The sequence below is a fragment of the Temnothorax curvispinosus genome, unplaced genomic scaffold (assembly GCF_003070985.1).
Source record: "Temnothorax curvispinosus isolate PA1 unplaced genomic scaffold, ASM307098v1 QBEX01002827.1, whole genome shotgun sequence".
Classification (NCBI taxonomy): Eukaryota; Metazoa; Arthropoda; class Insecta; order Hymenoptera; family Formicidae; genus Temnothorax; species Temnothorax curvispinosus.
The window spans coordinates 623,757-644,956 of NW_020212607.1; the positions used below are offsets into that span (position 1 = coordinate 623,757).

A 21,200-nucleotide genomic window follows, 5' to 3' on the forward strand; every position below is an offset into this window, starting at 1 on the left:
TTATGATTATACAATTAACTATATATATATATATATATATATATATAGTTAATTGTATAATCATAATCATATATATATATATATAACGAATTTGAACGTAGGGTGTGGGGTGGAAAGAATGCCACTTTCGGAAAAAATTGGAATATTATTCAGAGAAACTATTCAAGATAAATCGTAATGTTAAGAAATTAATATCTATGGCATAATCTTGTTTCACGAAAGACCGCAATTAAAAGGAACGATAGTATTTAGAATTAGTTCTACGTTGCATGAATTATCGTAAACGCATCCGCATCGAGTTACCGAAGTGTAGAATTAATGACTGATTGAATCTCTCTTTCTTACTCGACCCAACTGGCTAACTTTAAAATAGATTTATGGACGTAAAAAGAGATTCCAAATCAGAAATTTTTACATCGCCAATAAATGATTAACGATAAGGATTTCTTATTCGACCCAACTGGCTAACTTTATTAATTATAATCGTCAACGTCGTTGACGATTATAATTAATAAAGTTAGCCAGTTGGGTCGAATAAGAAATCCTTTTATTGGCGATGTAAAAATTTCTGATTTGGAATCTTTTTTTACGTCCATAAATCTATTTTAACATGTATGTATATATTATGTATGATAATGAAATAAGCTGTACATGGTGGCAAGGATAGCACAGCTGTCACAAGCTTGTTTCAAATGCATCCGTTACGCACGTTTTGGTTTACTACTATAAGGACAAGTCCAATCTGTCCAATCATTTGTACTTTTCTTACATTCTAATATATATATCCACTCAGTATATGATTGAATCCTGATTACATTTAATGCTTGCATTGTAGCAAACATTGTAACTCTTGTTCACGGCTACTTGTCTTTTTAAAAGGCAGTACGTCACCAGTGAAGAAAAACTACCCGGGACGATGCGGGCTTGATACGACCAAGAGCGCAACGGATGCGCTCGTTGCGAGTTGCGAGCGTACTCTCGGCGTATTATTTCCAGAAAAGCGCCAGCAAGATTACAGACAATTTGCGCGATAGGTATGCCGGTGATTGGTCGAGTCGTGCTCGGGGTAGAAGGGAATGCCGATACAAATCTCTCGCGGCACAATATGTAACTTGACTTCCTGGAGAGAAACGCTCTTCTATATATCTCTTCCCGCGCGGCTGGAATTCTATAAGGGAATCCTGAAGAAGCGATTAAAGCTTGATCTGTTGATTGAAGAATGATTAGTGCCAGGACGACGAAACTAACCGGCCGTTCCCTTTCTATCACTCGCCGGTCTTTTTGTAAGAGAGGAAATGAAGAGATTGCTGCGTCGGTCGTTGCGCACTTTGAGAATTGCAATTCTCCGCAATTCGAAAGGCGAGCGGAAGCTAACAAGATATACGATGTGGAGAACAATTTTCCGTATATTTCATTTTTCTTTTATATAATTACAGGTTTCACATTACTAATTATAAATATGATGCGCAAAATAAATAGCCCGTTATGTTACCTGCACATTAATGCACATTCTATTAGATATTATCAAATTACCAAATCCATATCACGTAATAGAATTTTATAGAGGCGAAGACAAAATAATATAAAATGAAGTAGGAACAAATAAGTAAATAAATATACATATGTGTGTGATGGATTATATTAACATAGATCATCGTGACTCTCGATTCTCGGTAATTTAGAATACGTGCTAGTTGGACTTGTCGTCCACTTTTTTTACATTAGCGAGGAACATGCGTCACTATGAGTTTTATGAAGAGAGCAAGAGAGAGAGAGAGAGAGAGAGAGAGAGAGAGAGAGCAGAGAGAGAACGAGAGAGACGAAAGCTCGGACATGGCAAGTCCGAGCAGGCAGTTTTGTTGTTCGTCTTGTACGTGCTAAATATTTGAGTCAGGTTGTCGTCGGCATTAAACGACGAGCAAACATTGCCGATACATCGCGGAAGAAAACGTCGCTCGTTTATCAAGTGCAAACAAGGCACCGTTCTGTCTGCCTTCCTCGCATCATCCCTCGGAGTAAGTTGTTATTCTCAGGCGAATAAAATTCTCATAACGTCACTATAATTTAAAATCTAAGAGCGACTTCATGTTTCAATATTTCAACCTACGCAGATCTAAATATATAATTTTTCTTCCCTTTTAGCATATTTTATATATATAAATAAATCTATTTAAAATCGTATTTCTAATTATAAAATATATGTGTTAGTTTGCATAATAAAAGCATTAAAACTAACATGTTGTTGATAATCAGTAAATTATTAGTTTAATTTCTCGGTATTTTTTGAGCGAATGCCAATTTCGTGGAATAATAATTTATTTATATAACAAAATCAATTTCGCGTGGTATCTGTAGAAGAATGTGAGAGGTAAACGCGCGAATATTTTATCTAGCAAAAGATTCGTCGGTACGCGTACAGATTAATCTCTTCGCTATCAGATATTTTTGCGAAAGTACGTGAACAAGTTAGAGAAATGGTTGGAAAAGTGAGAACAATCTTATCTGAAGAAATCGTATCTGTGAGTGCGCGCGCAACGAAAAAAGGCCCGAGATCTCGGCCGAGAGGAACTCTATATCTCATCCAGCTGTGCGGCTGCAAGGCAAATTTTTAAGTTACAACCTCGTGCAAAGAGAGAAGCGCTAAACGACGAGCGTTTGAAATTCGTCGCGTCGTCGCACCATTGCATTTAAAGCAGCAGCTCCCAAATTGGACAAGTGAGAGTAATAATAAACCAATGGAGTGAATATTACAAGGACAGATAAGAATGGCACGCGCTTTGCGCCAAGCGTATCTTCATTTCTATTTCTGAAATGTGTCGTATTTAAACCTAAAGAGTTGACATTACTCGCAGAATTCTCTCCGTTATTAAGAGGAGGCTTAATCGTTATCTTATCTTCAAAATATCATTAAAATTAATATTTTTAAATCGTTGTACATCAAGACCATTATTTTCAACTATTTTAATGTTATGACTTTATATGTATATATGTATAAACTTGATTCAAATGTAGGTATTTATATCTATAGATTTAAGAACTGTCTGACATGAAGGAAGGGAAAAAGTATGAAAAAATAATATATTGTGGTATATATATGGAGAGGGAGAGGAAGAGGAAGAGAGAGAAAGAAAGAGAGAGAGAGAGAGAGAGAGAGAGAGAGAGAGAGAGAGAGAGAGAGAGAGAGAGAGAGAGAGAGAGAGAGAGAGAGAGAATTACGAAGGATTAAGCTATTTCCGGGTGTTCCTTTGACAACCTCTGATAGCAGGCATAGTAGCATGTGACGTAGTACGAAACAGTGTCAGCAAGCTGGGTCGGCGTGTGAGTAAAACGGTAACCGAGCGCGGAACAATATTTGCCCGATAACCAGCCTGGAAAACGTTCTCTCCGCGTGCTAATGGATTTAGCGATGGCCGGGACCACGTGCCCCGTTCCGAACGAACGAGCGTTGCTCCACACGCGGCCGGCACGCGCGTATTGTGCAAATGTCTGTTTGCCGTGCCGCGTGTTTCACCAACGATGATCGATGAGATTTTTATTCACATGCGAGCAAACAACGGTGAGCCGAAACCCCATGCGTTTCTTCGTTTCTTCTGCCGTGAGCGAGCTCGATCGACACGGTCGGATCGTTCGAATTCGGGTCGGATCCTTGCGATTATCTACAATCCCCGTTATTTTGTACCTCGTAGATTTATCATGGAATTTCCACCGTTATGCATTTCCTGAGAACCTCTCAGTAGATGTAATTACGGTGTAACAAGTAATAATATATTCAATTGCCCCTTTCTGTAGTATGTGTTCAACGGAAGGTTCACCTTAACAGAGTATAGAGAAATTATAAGATAAATATAGATTTAAATATAAAATCCTGTAAATTGAGAAGAAAGAAATAACATATTATATAAAATATGTGTGTATAAAATATAATCTACAAAATAATCTTTTAAGGACAAAACAAAAATATGAAACATAAATTATAGAATTATAGAAATTAAATACTCAATCGACACATTTCTCCCGGAATTATTTTACAAAGAGAAATTCAGAGCAAGAGAAATGTCTACTGAATAAAAGAGTTTTTCAGTTCTCGAAATATGAACTCAATTATCAAAATTAATTAATAGGTGGTCGAAAAGTTATAGGCGATTTCTATTTCAAATTCTTTAACTATCGATTCGTTTCACTAGAGAGATAGCGTCTTTTTATTCGTCCGAACCTTTCGACAAGCCGTTCGTGTAATTATCGCGGCCCTGATAAACCGTAAACGGTAATACATCTTGAATATCATGATATCGCTTTCACTCTGGATCAGTATTTCTTCTGCATTTTTGCGACCGAAATTCAGTCGTTGCAAATTTACAAATATTATTCTTTTTATTGGATTTAATGACATCAGAAAAAGGAATTTTTTCGAGCACGTTCCTTAATCTACCCTATTACTATATGTTAAAATTACTATGTAATGTCGGAACAATTAATTTTTATTCGAAAAATTGATATAATACGATAAATATTTGATACAAAACTTCCGTCCAGAAAAAAATTAACTTGACAATTTCGACAACTTTGTTAAGTGATGTGTTAAAATTTTTTTCTTTTCAAAATCTATACTTTTCATTGTCAATCGCCATATCTCTTCTCATTTTCCTTTTGCACAATGTATTAATAAAAATGACGGTTTTCTTCTGCAAAATAGCGTTCAATAAATTTCATTTTGTCTATTTATATATTAGCTATTTAGTTTCAATTATTTTCCGTCAATCATCCTCTGGTATGTTCTATGTTTCACTAAAAGGAGCAAAATGAAAGCCTGAAAAAATTAATTATAAAATTTTGTATTTTATTTCATTTCATGCAATAAAATTTTATGCAATTATTCAATATTATTGAATTAGTCAGATTGTGTTCTTAATTTCTGTTTAAATAATGAAGATTCTAATGAGGTATAGGTGTGTTTTGAAGACCAAGTATGCTATCGATGAACATTTAATGTAATGTTTTTTCTTGCAAATTTTTGAAACCCATCTCTTTCGTGTATTAAATAAATGGCATCACCAGTTCGACGATACTTTCAAGGAACTCGTTTCGACCTTCACACTTGTGCCGTTATAATGTATCGCTCTTAGGATGACTTCGAAGTAGCGGCAGCAGTTTCAGCTCGTTCTCCATCATCATCCGTCACACGTGTTCATAGGTCGAGTTCATCAATTTGACGGAGGGAGAGATCGATTTCTCTCGCTTGTCTTGAGATAATACGGCCGGAAGTAGCGCCGTTCTCTCACGTCTATAATCACACTGTAACGGAACCAGCAATGACGGACATCGTGTCAAAAGAACTTTTATTAACGTTCATTACGGCTTAATCATCTGTTTGAACAACCATGAAGCCAATTTTAAAATAATTTTTGAACAACCATGAGGCTAATTAACGATTTGCAATTGAAAAATTTATCTTGAAAACATTGCGGTACTGTCAATTCGATTTTTTAGGTATGAAACATGTTTGAAGAGAGAAAAGCCATCGCTTATCTAATAATATTCTTTAACAGCTTCGCAGTATTATTTGATTATTATTGTTCTTTTAAAAACAATACTAATTCGAAATAACATTTCAATTATTTTACGTCTTTTTAAACAGTTTTACTGTAGTAATATCATCGTATTGATATTTTCACATATTTTCTTCAATATGATCACACTGATATGTCGAGGCATGCATCAATTTTCACAGAATTTCATCAGGCGCAATTCTTGAAACTCGTCAATTAGATAGGGTTCTAAAGGATGATATGCATTCCAGGCAACGAGGCATGTAATTGCCGGTAAAAAAAAATATATATCGCAGTCATAAAAGAAAAGATATATATTAAAATTCGACATGTGTTTATTGTACCTAGAATACATCGCATATACGAACTACGAACCGAAGTATGCACACATTAAAAGGCCGTTATCACCGGGCGTGTGCGTGCGCGTAGTATAATTTTAGAATCAAGGAAACCGAGCTAATGATATCCGACTATATGTCATTTCTATCTTAGACACTCCCTAATTTGGTACCAATTTACATTCTAGACAGATAAGAATCCAAGTATGCGCCATTATCGCGATCTCTTGCAGAATATCCCTGTCGCGAAATCATTTTTGCGTGATAAAATATCGCTGTGTTATGATTGCAAAACTTTCGCAAATATGACGTGCAAGATGTGAAAAGATATTATCAGTTGTTTGGTAGTTAACTCTTTAAAGAAACTATTAATTTTAATCCTTCGTTGATGGATGTTGGACTTTCGCCAAATATCGCGAAAAATTCTGAACAATAAAAATTAAAGTAATAACTGTTTATGTAGAATAAAATCAGAAAAATTAAATTCAGAATAAAAGTTAATATAATAAACTTTCAGATTTATCGTGTAACGCAATTTGGCAAAAATATAGAATTATATAATTATCTCAATAAGTTATAAATATGATTTTAAAACTTTTTTCTTTTAACTAGCACACGTATATCGACGTATATAAAAACGCAGGATTAATTATGTTCGTCTGATTAAGATCTTTGAACGTAAATGGTGATAAATTAGTAGGTTAAATTTAAATTTATCAAACAGTTTTGATTCGCATTAATAGGATATTAATTATATACACTGTATACTCTCTTCCAGAGGTATACCGCGAAACATGATTGCCATGTTCCGGCAAGCGAATAAAAGGTGTGTAATGATCAGCTCTCAGTTCCATTGCAAATTATAAGAATCTTACTACTCACGTGACTCAGCGTGTGCGAATTTGTTTCTTTTCAAGATGTTTTCTTGGCACGAAAGTCTTGATAAAACATGTAAAAATTTACAGAGAAAATTATATTAAAATTATTAGATTTCACAATTCCACGAATTTTTTCTTCTTTAATATATATATTTATAATATATATATACATAAAATATATATGTATGTATACATATATATTTTTTTTCTAAATATTTCCAACAAGTGTTAAGAACATAACAAATGTTTATTTATCTTTACGTATATGATTATATTTATATTTTATATTTATATATGCAGCTGAAAGAAAAATTGCGCACACTTTATCCCCCTTACAGTAATATTGATATTGTGGTCAATTATGCTTAATAAACCGGCTCTTGGTGAGCGATATTGCAGAAAATGCCGTTCTTTCTCGACGATTATGAACATAACGCGTTAACGATTATCCGCTTAACTCACTGACAGCTGACATTAGCACACGAATTCCCGCGCTAAGCGGCCGCGCGTTCTCTCGCGCATTGCTTTTGATACTCCCAGTTCTATCTGCGTTCACCTTTCTACAGGTGATAGGACCATAACGTGTAGACGTAATTTCAAAGATACGAACATGTTTTCGCAATACAGAATTTAATTTCTCATCGAAGAGTTACTATACAATAATTTCCTCTTCTTTCCTCACCTTCTACCTCTAGCTCTTTTCTAAAAAAATGATAAAAAAAAAAAACAGATATTCTAAAAATTTATTTTGACATTAAAAAGTTCAAATTTCACATTGATTTAAAATTAAAGAATAAAAACAAATTGAATATATGATTAAATGTCTTGATTAAAAAATTAGAGAAATAAATGAAATGACTATATTTATGTTGTTCGCACAGCGAATTTCCTGATAGAATTCATTTTTTAATGTATATTTCTGTTCCGAATATTGCGACGTAATAAGATACATGAATCGTCCTGTGTATAAGAATAATTAGAATGCTCCAGGTATATCATAGATGTATTTCCTCATTTTACGCCACAATTTATTTCAACGTGAGATCTCTGCGTTTCATTTGTCTACGGTTTCTAGGAAAAGGCGATCGGTATGAGGCCAAATGACGAATCCTAATTGTCTACATTCCCAGACGATCCACTTGTGATTCATCTCCAATGTATTTTCTCTGTCATTAACTTGAGTCGTCTTTACCTAGAAAGACAACTTTGCATCTTTGTCTCCTATAATCTTTAATTTTTTCTTTGCTCGTGATTGATTGTACTATGTTTATCGAATATTTCAAATATCGAAAAGCATATACGCGATCAAAGTCAAAGTATACAATTCTATACAAGTACTTTGAAAAAATTGAAAAACTCTCGGCTCCTTATCTCGCTATCATCATTTCACTCATTTGAGAATGATTGGAAATTAATTGTAAACTGACATAGCACTAAACACATAGGATGTGCACGCACGGGACGAGCGCACGCAGGTGCACTCTACTCGAGGGGGGAGGGGATAGAGCAGCGAGACATGGGAGGAGTTCCCTGCGAGTGCTCTCTCCGTCTCGTCGGAGAGACCACTCTCGCGATGGCAGAGGTGGTCTCTGCTCACCTGAGCGTTTCAGGTGGCAGTCGCCCTGCTGAGTCGTTCAGCGACGGGTTCTCCTCGCGTGAGCGCCGCGAGCGAGCGCGATTCGCCAGAGAACACACGACTTAACAATTCCGGAAATTTGAGATCCGCGAATTCGAGACCGAGATTGAGATGTCGAGCGAATCCGCGAGTATTTGCGATGCGATCTCCCAAATTCTCCTCCGTAGATCGATGGAGCATTTATCGGATCTGTTTTCATAAATGCAACCTTGAGAGACAAGACGTTGGAATAATTACTCTTACGGGGGCAATATAAGAGGGGGGAGATCAATAGGTTTATTTTAGCAAAATATAAAGTTTTACTAGACGAGATCGTTGTAAACTTGACTATGGTTTAATCAGGGACTAATTATTAAAATCAGACCAATTTTACCGGGAGTAAGGTTTTCGATGCAAGCAGTTGATTGATTTATATGAATTATATATTTTTGTTGATTAAAGCAAATGTACATTTTCGGTGACATTATCGATCCAACAATACATGTTTAGTTGATTTAATAAATCAGAAGGATTCTCAATCTTTATCGGATTTGACGAAACATTGTACAATTGAAACGCTTTTGTGAATCACAAAATATTTTATATAAAAGACAATGTGACGCATCAATATGAACAAGTAACCAAGCGGAGATTCGGTTGTGATAATTGATCATACCCTGCGCGACGCTCGATCGACAAAATCAAAGATTTGGAGGCGGATCCACAGCGTGAAAAAAGTGCACGCCCTCGGGTGATTTCGAGGTTCACTAATTGCGACAACATAAACGACTGAATTTGATCGAGGAGCAGTATCTGAGAGAAAAGATTTGCGTTCATTAAACAAACCAGGACGATCCTGACCATCTTGACGAGCCTGACGATCTCGTGGATTTGTATGTCGACGTGTGCAAAGCATTCCCGAACGGCGTCGTAAAAATTTGTCGTGAAATCGACTCGTCCGACTGCATTCTGATGGAATTATCAGGGTATCGCGTAATAACAACTGAAGCGGAGCTGCAAAAAGCGCTCGGTTAAAGAACCGACCGCGGGAAGGAAACCTCAAATCGGAGTTTATAGGATTGCAGAGAGCGACGGGGCAAGGAAGAAAAGTACCGCGTGCGCGCATGTTGGTCAATGAAAGCGTCTTATTAAAGATGGATCAATGTATAGGATATATTTAAAAAAGTAGAGACTCGTTTCCACAGCTGGATTTTCCGAGCTTTTTCTGAAGTGAAAAAACAAACAATTTTTAAGACACCTATATATAGCTGATGCTTCATATAAATTTACGAATGTACGAAAAAAATGTAAAGCCATCCCAGTGTTAAATAGTTTTTCATTGAAATATACTTCAAAAATTCATCTTCATCAGCTTTATTAAAATATTATGAAATAGAATTTTTGTTAATGTAAAGAGAGAAGAGAATCGCCAAATCTGGGAAATTCGAATTTCCACAATTCTGATTTCAGGAAGACTCATCTGATTTTGATCTATCTATCAAGTATAGATAGATAGAAATCGGCGACTAGAAAGGAGATGAATTAATGGGCATAAGATTATGGGAATTTATTATTCCGATTGGTCCAACCCTCGAGCTAATTTTAACGGTGAATTAAAAGCAAGAATAAAAAGCAAACAAAAAAAAAATGCGGCCAGTCATAAATCCTACAATGACGATGTGACAGCGGATGCCAACACCGTTATCGTTGATAAATGCCAATAATTATATAGCCATAAGTCAGCGTCACACAACAGAATCAACAAATATCACTTGTAAGTGTGAATCGATCGATCGCGTGTTAACAAGAATTTGCATGCGAATCGTTTTGAGGAAATATTTTCAAAAGCGAGCGAGACGAGTTCCGGTGCAACGGTATTCATTAAGATTGTAATTCGTTATATCATACCTACGTTACGAATACTTTGCGCGATAAAAATAGCAACATAAACGACTGAGCTTGATCGAGAAAAGAATAAAGAATAAAGAATAAAGAATTTACGCTCGAATTTACGTATGAATGAAGAAAGGAAGGACATTCGAAGATTTCAAGACCTCCGCGACGTTCCCCAGAAGATGGTTTTACGTGAAAGCTGACGGTCGCGGCGGAATGGACAACGACACGTCGACTGAAGAGCAGTCGTTAAGAACTTTCCAAGTTTTGCGAAGATATCTTTCCCACGTACCGCAAAGTCGCGCATGCAAATGAAGTAGCCAAGGACTTTCGACGGGGAGTGCGTATTTCCGCGAGTGTCTCGAGCGATCATTGATCATAAACAAGTGGAGTATGATGGGAGAAGTGATCCGCGTTTCTGGGAGGGCACCGGACGTCGGTGACATTCTGAAGGAGGCCATGTTGTCGCAGAGGTTCGCCGATGTGGCCCTGTGTTGTCCAGGAGGTCAGAGGTTCTTCGCTCATCGTCTGGTTCTGTCAGCGGCCAGCTCCTATCTTCAAGTCAGTATCAAATAAAACGACACTATTAATTAATTAATAGTATCGTAATTAACTAAGTTATCATAATTAACGGAAATTAATAATTAAATCGGTCATTGTAGAAATGACGCGAATTAACTTTTTCGAATCAATTGAGAAATAAAAAAAAAGTTAGTGGTCTTATTTTAATTTTCTTCGTAACGTATATTTTTATTGAACCGAATGATTATATTAATTTGATGACTTGAAATTAGACGAGATCTGGGTTATGTTTTATCCGCGCTCTTGTTGATTTTCTTTTCTTTTTCATTATTTATTTATCTGCTAATAATGTACTGTGTAATTAAAATACGGAAACAGCTGCGTAGAGTTTATTGATATTTTCATAATTAACATTCTTAACACTCAAAATAACTTGAAAATAACAGGAAGAGATAACTGTAAGAGATAATTGTATCGTCGTGGATTTATACGCGACTTATAGATAGTTTCACAACGTGGCATTTCTCAAGTGCGTTTATCGCGATTTGAGAGAAGCTCCTATATTACTGTTACTCGTACCTTCGCTCGTAATAAGAGAGGTGCAATAAAAGAAAATATAGTTCGCGTTGCCGTTTAATTAGCGGGTTAGTTACCGGGATAACAGAGACGGTGAGCTGTTAAATTCTGCACATGAATGCAGGTGCATTTCGCGGTGGATGTTTCTCGCTCGTCTCCGTGCCGGCTTGTGTCCGATCGCGCAAATCACCGTCGCGATATAAACCGATTGTGTGCTCCCCGCTGACGAGCATTTAATGCCACCGAATTATGTCACACGGAAATAAAGATAATGCGATATCGCGCAACTCGGCACTTGAGGTTTCTTGAAGCCGCGCCGACACGTTACGATGCGCATTGCGAACTCATCGAGTTGCGCGATTGTTAAACTATTGCGCCACTAGATTGGAACATGAGCGCAAAATTAACGAGACAGATGCGACCATAGCAGACTTGATGATATTTATGTGCAACAGGACGTGTATTCTTAATACTTCTTGGTACATCCTTCGAGAATCGATTATTTCTTAAAGAGTTAGCCTATATCGAGTCGACGAAATATAAGACTTTTGTCTCATTTCAATTAAAGAGAATTCACGCGCGCGCGACTATGATAATTGGAAAATAAAAACTATAAAAATTAAGAGTGTTTATCATATTTATCTGAATTCTTTTGAAACATTACTTTTTTCCTTTAATTTCTAACGCCATTTAATTCCGCACACGGAAAAAAATCAATTAAACGTTAACGTCACGGGCTGCCACAAGCATAAATAGTTAATTCAATTGGATATTATTGGACCAAATATTTAAGTTATTAAAACAATTATCTGATGTTTTTTGTTTATCAATATTTTGATGTTGCATTGCATCAATAAATTTTATCTCGATAACACTTATGCTGTTGATACAACATCATTTTTTTCCGTGCAACTATCGCGTTTACTTAGTCTTATGTATCTTTTTGTCTAATTTCTAATATTTCTAGTATTCGCGTAAATGTACTTTATTATACGTTGCGTTGTGCTCATTCGGTTAAACGAGAATTCAATTATGATACATTGGAAAACTATAAAATTGTCGGTTATTTGTCCGAATTCTTTTGAAACTTTGATCTTTTCTTTTAATTTCCAATGCCACTTGATTCCGTTGTTATTGCGCAATTATTGGTCGTTATATCTCTTTACACCTAATCTCTTGCGCGTTTAAACTTGATTTCTTTTACGCTTTATCGTGTTCGTTCGGTTCGAAACGACAATTCGATTATAATGCATTGAAAAGAACTAGAATTGTAACAAATAAGATTGTCTATTATTTACTTGAATTCTTTTGAAACCGTGTTCCCTCAAATTCCCTTTAATTTCAACGTCATTGGATTCCGTTATTATCAAGCAATTATTAGTCATTATGTATTTTTATATCCAATCTCCTGCGCACTTACTTTATTTTACGCCCCGTTGTTTTTATCACATAAAACGCTTAAGTGCAGTTTTACGTGAGTAGAATCTTGTTGCGAAAGGAAAACCTAGGAAATAAATCCTGATGCACTCCAGCGTACAACGTAATTACAAAGTAATGTCGCGTCAGCGACGTGAAAATTGTCAATTATGCGTCGCTGCTGTGATTCGTGCCATGAATCGCGCTTTCTAAACTCTATAGCAAGCGGAATGCCGAAAAGAAAAATTTCCCGTACTTCCTCACAAATGGAAATTTGTTAAACGGGTTCAGTCCACTGTCTTATTCTCATACCTCACTTTATTCCACAAAAATTTTTGGCTTTCTCAGAAGGATATTTAATCGTGAGACATAACGTATACATCTCGCTCAATTTCTGCGTTACTTACAATGTTTTAGTTGTGTTTTTTTTTTTAAATACAGATGATATCGATTGCTTTAGAGACTGAATCAAAAGCAGCATTGCGATCGTGCTGCGTTAGAAAGGCAATCGTTTTTCCCGTCTCACATTAGAAAAGAAGAAAAAGGAAGAGGAAGGAAACGATGTGCGTAAAAGGTTTTGCTTTCTTGTCGCAACAAATATGGCAACCTTGACTTCAATGTTGGCAGATACCCAGATCTCTGATGCCATAAAGCTTGCACGACGGCACTAAACAACCCCTTTTGCGGTTCTTGGAACGTACCGGAGCGCAACGCATCTTTCCGGTACTGCCATTCGCGGATTCCTAAGTCCCGGCATCTCGATTTATCACCGTTTGACCCAGTATCTGTTTACTCCAAGCGAGATTCCTACTTTTTCTTGCGCTCCTTCGTGCGTCGCGTGGCGTGAAAAGAATAATAATAACAAACGTCCCCACTTTCCCACTATCCCTTAAAAAAAAAACGCGGAAAAAATGTAATGACAGTCAAAATATTTAAAAATTTTTCTTAGATTTTTTAAATTGTACGTATTTTTAAATTAATTATAAGGATTATTAACAAAAACAATAGAGGATATTTTTTTATATTGTAATATTTTTTATGAAACATTAGAGAAAATACACACACTCTCTCTCCTTCTCTCTCTTAGTTTGGAAATTATTACAAGATATACAAAATATTTCTCTTTTTATCAAACAACGTTGCATTGTCCAAAGGGAAAGAAAACACATTTTACAGTTTTAAAGAGATTGGCACATGCATTTAGTGCAATCTCTGATTTGTCCATCGCTTGAAATAGGCTTTTCATTGACGCACGTCTCACGGCTAATTAGCCAGTTAATGGGAATCATAAAGGATTGATATCCGGTTTTGTAGCAGTTCAATCTAATAATGTTTTCACGCGGTGAAATAATTCACTACGAGTAGAAATTGAAAGAAAATGAATCGAATAAACGAATAAGTATGAGTTGTTAAATGTCTATGATTCAGCTACGATCTCGTAATGGGCTCCTTATTGCAAAATAAATCGTATGATTTACGATAAACTCGCTATAGCGTCATCTCGAAACTAGCAAATTCATACGTGCTTCCAGCGCGAATGACCTGATTAATGCATATAATCGAGTGCGTATATACATATACACATGCATGTACAATACTTCTTTTACCTAAAACTGAAGATATTAGGCAATCAGAAAATAAATTAATAAAATTTTAACATAAATTACTTTAATTTAACAAGGAAAGAGAAATATAAATCGTAGAAAATATCACATAAAACATAAATGTTGAACAGATTCATCGTTACGAAACATGTTGCGCGATTTGTAGACATGATTGCGTTACCGGCTTTTTACATCTGGTATTTTTTCATCCTGACGAGCGTGGAAAATCACACGTGCTTTAATTAGTGCGACTGATTAGAGGACACGTAGGGAAGTAGGCTGATTCTTGCAGTCGCGCGCGAGTGAAAAAGTATTGTCACAATGAAACACATTTAACATACAGTGTATTCTTAATACAAGAGAATTATGAAAACGTAATAAATTGTGATATTATGATACACGTCTCGCAACAAAGGATCTAGAATCTGAAAGATATTTCAAACCGGTTTAAGACGCGTACAATCATTTATTTTCGATTTTATTTTTTATGTTGGATTGCTAACACAAAAAATTATTTGAAATTTTTTTACATTTAATTTACATTTAATTTACATTTAATTAGTTACGATGAAATTGTCCACAATCAAGAAAAATATTACGTTCAGAAACCGAATTCGCGCGCGCTATACAACCCGGAATGGGATTTATGCATGTATGCATTTGGCTTGTTTCTTCCGCGACATTTTATGACTTCTTTATAGCTCCTCGCTAACATTAACGACCTTATAAATATTTTTGGGTAATTATGGTTGGACTATTTTTTTTTCGTTAATCTCGGGTGGATGATCGATTGCGTTTTTATCTGTCATAAACAGTCACGGTTAAAAGAAATGTCTTAGATTAAGAGTTTCCTTTTACCGTTAAAAAATATGAATAAATAATGACGGTAAATAGTATCGAGTTCTTAAAGTCTCGATATCGATTAAAAATACAATATTAATTTCAAATATTTTTAGATGAATCAATTACGAAAAAGATTATTTATTATAATAATATGTTCCTGCTTATATGTAAAAAATATGTAATTTTGATATACAACTATTTAAAAAACAGTATATAGTCTTATATGCAAAAAGATTAAGAGATCACGGTTTATTTTTATAAGGTAATAGGGATAAGAAGGTTTAAACGCTGCCAATGATGAGAAGTTATGCATGGTCTTTTAGCGCGAGTAGATTATAGTGTACGTGTAGGTATATGCTTTTTACAAGCGTTGCACCTATTACACGGAATTTAATTGGATTATATCTATCTCTTATTTTCGAAGGAGCTTTCAACTTTTATTAGTAAACAAAGGGAATATGTGTTTTATAAATATCCGATTCTTCAAGATGCGCATTGTTGTTAAGAAAATTACTTTTAAATTGTCAAACAATATTTTAAAGACACTTAATTTTTTTTATTATAGAAATAAGGTTTATTGATGTAAATAAAAACTAGGAAGACGTGATTCTTAAATTATTTTCACGTCAAATCATTTTACATTGGACAGGTTTTACTAGAACTAATATTTATTCCATACAAAATTATATTACATTATTGATTATATTGTAATATTGAAAAATAATAACAAAATCATATGTAAATTGAGCATAAATATGTGTTAACAGTCAATCAAGAAAAGATACGTAGTATACGTACATATACATACGGACGTTCACCGACTATGCAAACGTGCAATTTAAGAATTCACGGTTTATCTCCCGAAGACATGATAGAAACAAAAAACTTTTAAACGTTGTGTGTGATGAGGAGTTATGGTTTTCCGCAGCAGATTATGGTGTGTCCATGCCATGTAAGTTTTTTGTAAGCACTTTGCCGAGAACGTGTTTCTCATGACACGGTCCATCATTAGGATGCCGGCACAGCACGAGATCACATATTCATTGCTTAATTAAGATTATCGTAACTTGAAAGGGAGCGACGAACTGATGATTCACGATAGTATGTATAGGTACTGCTCATACATTAATCGAGAGATAAGATGTCGACACGTCTGTATTATACGATTTTGTGGCTCAAAATATCTTTCCATTGCATGCATGTTTTCTTTTATTGTTGAATGTTGAGCCATACTTACACATTGTGCCTTGAGATTCAAACATTCGAAAAGTTTATAATATACACATTATTCAAAGATGTAATCTTACAAAGAAGAACGTATCTTGATGAATGTTGAGTATAATGTTGTAATATAGAATAATCATCTTTTTATAAATGCTTACGCATGTTAAGAGGATGAAACATGTCTTTGAAAAGAATCATGTTTTATGTTTATAAACATATATATGGTTAGAATGTTATCGAACGAAACATTTGCGTGTTGTTTTGTTAGACATTACGTTAAAATTCAAATCTTTATGCTATTTTTTATAGAATTATTTATAAAAAGAAATTGATTTGATCGATTAATTTACCTATTTATTGAGGATATCAAAACGATCAGAAAACAAAACTGGAATAAAAAATATATGTTGCTGGAGCTACATACGTCACGTTAATATATATTTCAAAAATATCACATTCATATATTTCACATTCATATATTTCAAAAATATCACATTCATATGTTCGACATTAATAAGCCAAGACCAAGATTATTATAATAAACTACGAGCCATTAACGACATACATAGAAGAGATAGTATAACAGAACCGCAATGTCATGCCGATGGCAACGTTTTAACCGCAGCAATGCATCTACTTATACCAGGAAATGCTAATTAAATACTGCAGAATTAAAATTCACCATCGAATTATAATAATTAGACGATAGGTCATCATGGGGGGATCAAAAAGATCCAAATTAATGTAAGTAAAGGATATAATTTGTGAGAAACAATATTTAATTAAGAAATCGACTAATTAATTATTTTTAGTTGCTTCTTGTTTTGCCAGTTTCTAATTTTATTTCTGTCTTTGAAATATTTACGTATTAAAAATTATTTAAAGATATTAAAATATATTAAAACATATATAATATTTAAATTATCGAATACGTGTATCAGATTAATAAATCATAAATGCTTAGATTCTGTATTTATGGGAAACTTATATAACTCGAAAGAAGATTGTTATCATAAAGAATGATCGAACAGTGCAGTATTTTAAGTCGGAATTCATCCCAAAGCCGCTAATGTCGACGTTTAATCCATAAAATAATTAACTCAACATACTAATTTCTACTAAAATTTTTTGAAATAGCCAATATATTTCAAGCAACAACGCCTAACGATGTCAGAATATGATTTATATAAAGTTCCTTCATTGAGTACGTATAATAAATTTATAGTCACCTTTAAACCCATAAAAAATCTTGACACCCGTTAGGAGAGGAAGCTAATTGAAGATAATAGACTTTCAGTTCGTTAGAAATACCGACGGAAAAAAAGACCGTCCAGCAGCTGTCCATTACTACTAACAGTAACGGGCTATTAATTCGACGCATTATGAAAGAATAGTTTTTCTTCTTCCTCGTATTATAGGCCCTTGAACTTTAAACATAATGTGCGACAATTAGTAAGAGTTCTTTTATTCTTTATATCATTGAATATATACATATACATTCTCCGATTTTAAATATATTTCTTTATTTTTATAGATAATAATTTTAATTTGTATATTTGTGGCTAAAAGTAGCAGAGTAATATCATAAAAGATGGTAACATTATAAAGAGACATGGTCATCTACATAGATTTCGCTTTTGTATATTATTTTATTACTTGGGTAGGTTTGACTAATTGTAAATGCGCGAAATCTTAAAACTTGAGTGTAAATATATATATATATATATATATAAAGCAAAAGATACAAGAAATGTACCGATGGTTATTCAAATGGATATGCATATTTATACGTGTGTGTGTGTGTGTGTATGGTTAAATTTGATATTTATTTATATATTACATAATAAATGTATCTTTTTAATAAATGTTGTATTTGTGTCTTAAAAAGATCGAGAAGCTCAAAATTGATCTAAATAAAGAAAATACATATACATTTTAAGAAAAAATATTTACATATATTTGTAATAAATATAAATGTAAATAATTTTATATAATTTTAATAAAATAAGGTAAAAATTATTTTTTCCAAGTTTCTGCAAAACAGAATAACTAAAACAAAAAAAAACATTAACTTTTATTCTAATATTTATATAAACAGGCGATAAAATGTTATATGTATATGATATACATATACATATATGACGTGATTGTACTTATATAGATGTATGAAAACGATATAATGCTATAGCAATGTCTCGTAAGATTTTTTTCACAATGGAACGATCTAATCTGATTTTATTTTGCCTAGAGCACGTTCGTTAAATTCTATAAAGCCGTTGCAAAGTCTAACGAAGCGATCGATCGATCGCAATCGTTCGCAAATGTACGTTGAGAGCTAAGAGAGTCGTAATGATATTCGCACGTTTTATCTACAGCAAGCATCGTCCGCGATCACGGCAGCTATTAATTCACGCCGCTTGGCAATATCCTCGGCACGCATTTGGATCGCTTATATATGCAAATCAGAGCTGCTCTGAAGCTCTTCTAACATTACTTCGGGGCAGTGCTCCCTAATTCGAAAGAATACCATTCCGTAGGATTACCTACATACAAATATGCACATTATTTATACTTGATTATTTATACCGCTGTCGTTCCACCAAAAAGATTACTCTTTGTATTGACCTGAATTATGTTTGAAATAAATTTACAAATATATACGCGAATCACTTCTGCGAAATAAAGTTAATAAGATTGGCGACTACGGTAATTCTCAGGATGTTTGTCCGTTTACTATTTGACATCCCGTTTGGAATTCTTCTGCCTTCTTATGTATCGCCTTTTTTTATCGAAACGTTATAAATCTTGCATTTAAATTTGGCGAGTTGAAGACCTAGAATACCTATACATATACTAGAGTATCTATATATAGATATGTTTGGTTGATGACAGGCAGGATAAATCAATTAATTTGTTTATCAGATATATTCATAATACAAGAAGTAAAAGGAGGTCTCTTTAAAATTTATGAGAAATTAATGTGCGCGCAATTATATAGAAAGAATATGTACGTTTTGACGGAAATTTTATTAATGGATGTTTACATGAATGTATATAAGGATTATTATATATTTATTGCATAATAATATTTCTTCAGCGAGAATATAATAGAAGCTCATCACGTGCCCACAATTTATCCATTTTTAATGTTAAATATCTATCAGTTTTTAATTTTAAAATATTAAATAGCAATCAAATTTCAAATTAAAATAAAAGTCTGTTAGAGTAAATATTATGTCGTGCAATATAAGCGTAATATATTTATTAGTATTTAAGCTATATAAGCTATAAGATAAATAAATAATTCGAGGACGTGATTGTCGCGTGTTACGCTCAAATATCGTTGTCGTTAGCGACCGGTTTCAAGAATTATCTATCCTTGCCATAGGAGAAATATTTCAAATCAACCGTGTAATTCCGTAAATCTAAACTTCCGGCAACGTGAAAGAGAGCATTACCTCTAAATGCATAACTAATCGCGAGCTGCTCTTTGGAATAGGAGCCTTGACATTCGCGTTATCGAATCATACGGATAAGTAAAATAAGTCGTAACAAATACTAAATTGAAATAAAGATAGAGATGTAATAGATATTGAGCGAATATACAAAGCATAGGTGAGCTTACATTACGTAATTTTTTTATTTTAATATAGAAAGAAAGAATTTATAAAAAAAAAGTTGTAATAAAAAAATATGAGAAATAATATATCTATATAAATAATTTTCGAAAAATATGCATAATATACAGGGTGTCCGAAAAATCGTCTACTCCACTTCGGGAGGTGATTCGGGACCCAAAAACAAGCAAAAAAGTTCATACAAACATAGGTCCGGAAATGAGCCGTTTCCGAGTTATAGCCACTTTTATGTTAAAAAATCGTAATTTAGTATCTGCTTGACATCCCTCTTTCTTAATTATTTCTTAAATTAAAAATTTTTATTTTTAAATATTTTTAATTTTTTTAATTTTAATTTTTTTATTTTTTTTCAATTTTTCAATATTTGTAAATACGATTACATTATTTTTAAAAGAAATCAGTTGTTTTCACGGCTATTCAAAATCAGTTGTTTTCACGGCTATTCAAAATCAGTTGTTTTCACGGCTACTTGAAATCAGTTGTTTTCACGCTTATTCAAAATCAGTAAGTAAATCACGGCTTTTCAATAAGTTTTAAATTATTATTTAACAACTCCTTACTTTTAGGTTGTATCTAATCTTTCCGTATTCATCAATGGATCGTTTAAGTTTTAATGAATTAGCTGATATGCATCTTATGTATGGTCTTGCTCAAAGTAATGCTCCCAAGGCAAGAAGATTATACATCCAGTCTTTTCCAAATCGAGATGTACCGGGAATAGCGTCTTTTCGAAATGTAGACGAAAACTTGAAAGAATTTGGTAATTGTAATTAAAAAAAATTGAAAATAAAAATTTACGATTTTTGAACATAAAAGTGGCTATAACTTGGAAACGGTTCATTTCCGGACCTATGTTTGTATGAACTTTTTTGCTTGTTTTTGGGTCCCGAATCACCTCCCGAAGTGGAGTAGGCGATTTTTTGGACACCCTGTATATTAATATGTATATACGTTTTTATGCACACATATAAAAAATATATACATGTTTAATAAATCTTTCATAATTTTTAATTATAATTAATAATCAAGTATTTTAGTCTTGTATCGAAGGAGTAAAATTTATATTAAAAAATTATTTTTAAAAATCATTAGGCACTTATTTTTTCT

General features: G+C 33.7%; 1 protein-coding gene across 2 annotated transcripts in view; it reads left to right on the forward strand.

Moving 5' to 3' along the window:
• Window positions 1–21,200, forward strand: part of LOC112451953 (zinc finger protein 628-like) — a 42,448-nt gene that overhangs the window by 4,436 nt on the left and 16,812 nt on the right. The window contains exons 1-2 of one of the 2 annotated variants that reach the window (XM_025011890.1): window positions 8,381–10,266; window positions 10,403–10,831. The exons of the other annotated variant lie outside the window; for it this stretch is intronic. Coding sequence (XP_024867658.1) covers window positions 10,664–10,831 — 168 coding nt within the window. The 5' untranslated portion in view covers window positions 8,381–10,266; window positions 10,403–10,663. Of the gene's footprint in view, window positions 1–8,380; window positions 10,267–10,402; window positions 10,832–21,200 lie in introns of those variants that run through there. 2 annotated transcript variants of the gene reach the window in all.